Genomic DNA, 1411 nt, shown 5'->3' on the forward strand with positions numbered 1-1411 from the left:
TGATGTGACGCTGTCTCTCTCTCTCTCTCTCTCTCTCTCGCGCTCTCTCTCGCTCTCTCTCTCTCGCTCTCTCTCTCCCTCTCTCGCTCGTGCGCGCACACACACACACGATGCGCAAAACTCCGCATTTGAACAGTCAATAGCAAATACTTAAACTAATAACAAAACAGTAGCTGATTCAGAAGCGCTAGATTGTCATAGCAAAGTCAGAATTACCTCCTCTCCTAGGTTCACGAAACGGTCGTCCATAAAATGCATTGCTGTTCTGTTGTAAGTAATCTTAAAGATTCCTAAATGCATCTACTTTCGGAAGGCCAAATAAAGTGCTTTTGCTTTCGCCTAGAAACACACAGCGTCTCCCTGACATGGCTGCTTCAACACTAACTGCGGTTACTGAAACCACGCCTTCTTTCTTTGTGTGAACATTTGGGCGGCATTATGCAAATATTTCCACATAGTGAGGTAGATATGTGGGGCGTGTTAGAACGAGCCGTTTTAGGGGGGCGTGGCAGAGTCTTAACTTTGATAAAGAATATCTCTTTGGTTTTGAGACTTTAGTCTTTGCAACTTCAGGGATCTTATCTATGCACAATCAGCTTGTAACACTCCAAAGAGTAAGGAAAACTTGAAATCGCATCATATGACCCCTTTAATCAAATTCAATTAGAAGACAATATAGGCTGTTGCCAATCACATTTATCCACTATCAACAATATCCATCTTTGCACTGCAGAAGTGGCAATGAAACTGCACCTGAAATGGCATTTTGGTGTATTTACACTTGAAACTAAAATTACAAGTAGTTGGCGGCAAGTCCCTGTCATAATGAGTGAGTGAATCATTCATTCAAATGATTTGTTCAAAACGGCTGATTCATTCAGGAGTGAAGCAAGTGACTCGTTCAGAAACATGGATTCAATCAGTCACAAAGCCCTTATATGGAGATGCTTTGGACGTGTGTTATGCAAATCAATAACCTCAAGCACTCGTCGCCTGTAAGGGGATGATGGGTCAGCAGTATCCTGTAGTTTAGATGTGATTGTGTTTCTGCAGGGATCATCACCAATCCCATGATGCAGCAGCCGGTGTCTGGAGGGTTAGACGTCAGCTCGCCCATCACGTTTCCTGAGGACACTGAAGACCCCAGAGTGGCTGCGGACAACAGCGCACCCGGTGGATTATGGAGCTTCATCAAGGTACTGGACACATGTATGCAGCGTAAGGACAGGACGGCGCGCTGTCGAACCCGTGTACGTCCTGATGCTCTTGTGTTGTGATCTCAGGGTGTAGCCGGGAACCCCATGGTCAAGACCGTCCTGGATAAAACCAAACACTCTGTGGAGTCCATGATAACCACACTGGACCCTGGGATGGCACCGTACATCAGTGAGTGATGCTCTGTGTGTGTGTG

At 45.7% G+C, this 1411-nt stretch overlaps 1 protein-coding gene across 1 annotated transcript in view; it reads left to right on the forward strand.

Annotated features, from left to right (window-relative positions):
• LOC107657494 (protein PRRC1) overlaps nucleotides 1-1411 on the forward strand; it is a 20758-nt gene that overhangs the window by 9415 nt on the left and 9932 nt on the right. The window contains exons 2-3 of the mRNA XM_016445601.1: nucleotides 1054-1196; nucleotides 1284-1386. Of these exons, the coding sequence (XP_016301087.1) occupies nucleotides 1054-1196; nucleotides 1284-1386 (246 nt within the window). The remainder of the gene's footprint in view (nucleotides 1-1053; nucleotides 1197-1283; nucleotides 1387-1411) is intronic.

Source organism: Sinocyclocheilus anshuiensis, unplaced genomic scaffold, assembly GCF_001515605.1.
Source record: "Sinocyclocheilus anshuiensis isolate Anshui unplaced genomic scaffold, SAMN03320099.WGS_v1.1 scaffold2271, whole genome shotgun sequence".
In the NCBI taxonomy this organism is placed as follows: Eukaryota; Metazoa; Chordata; class Actinopteri; order Cypriniformes; family Cyprinidae; genus Sinocyclocheilus; species Sinocyclocheilus anshuiensis.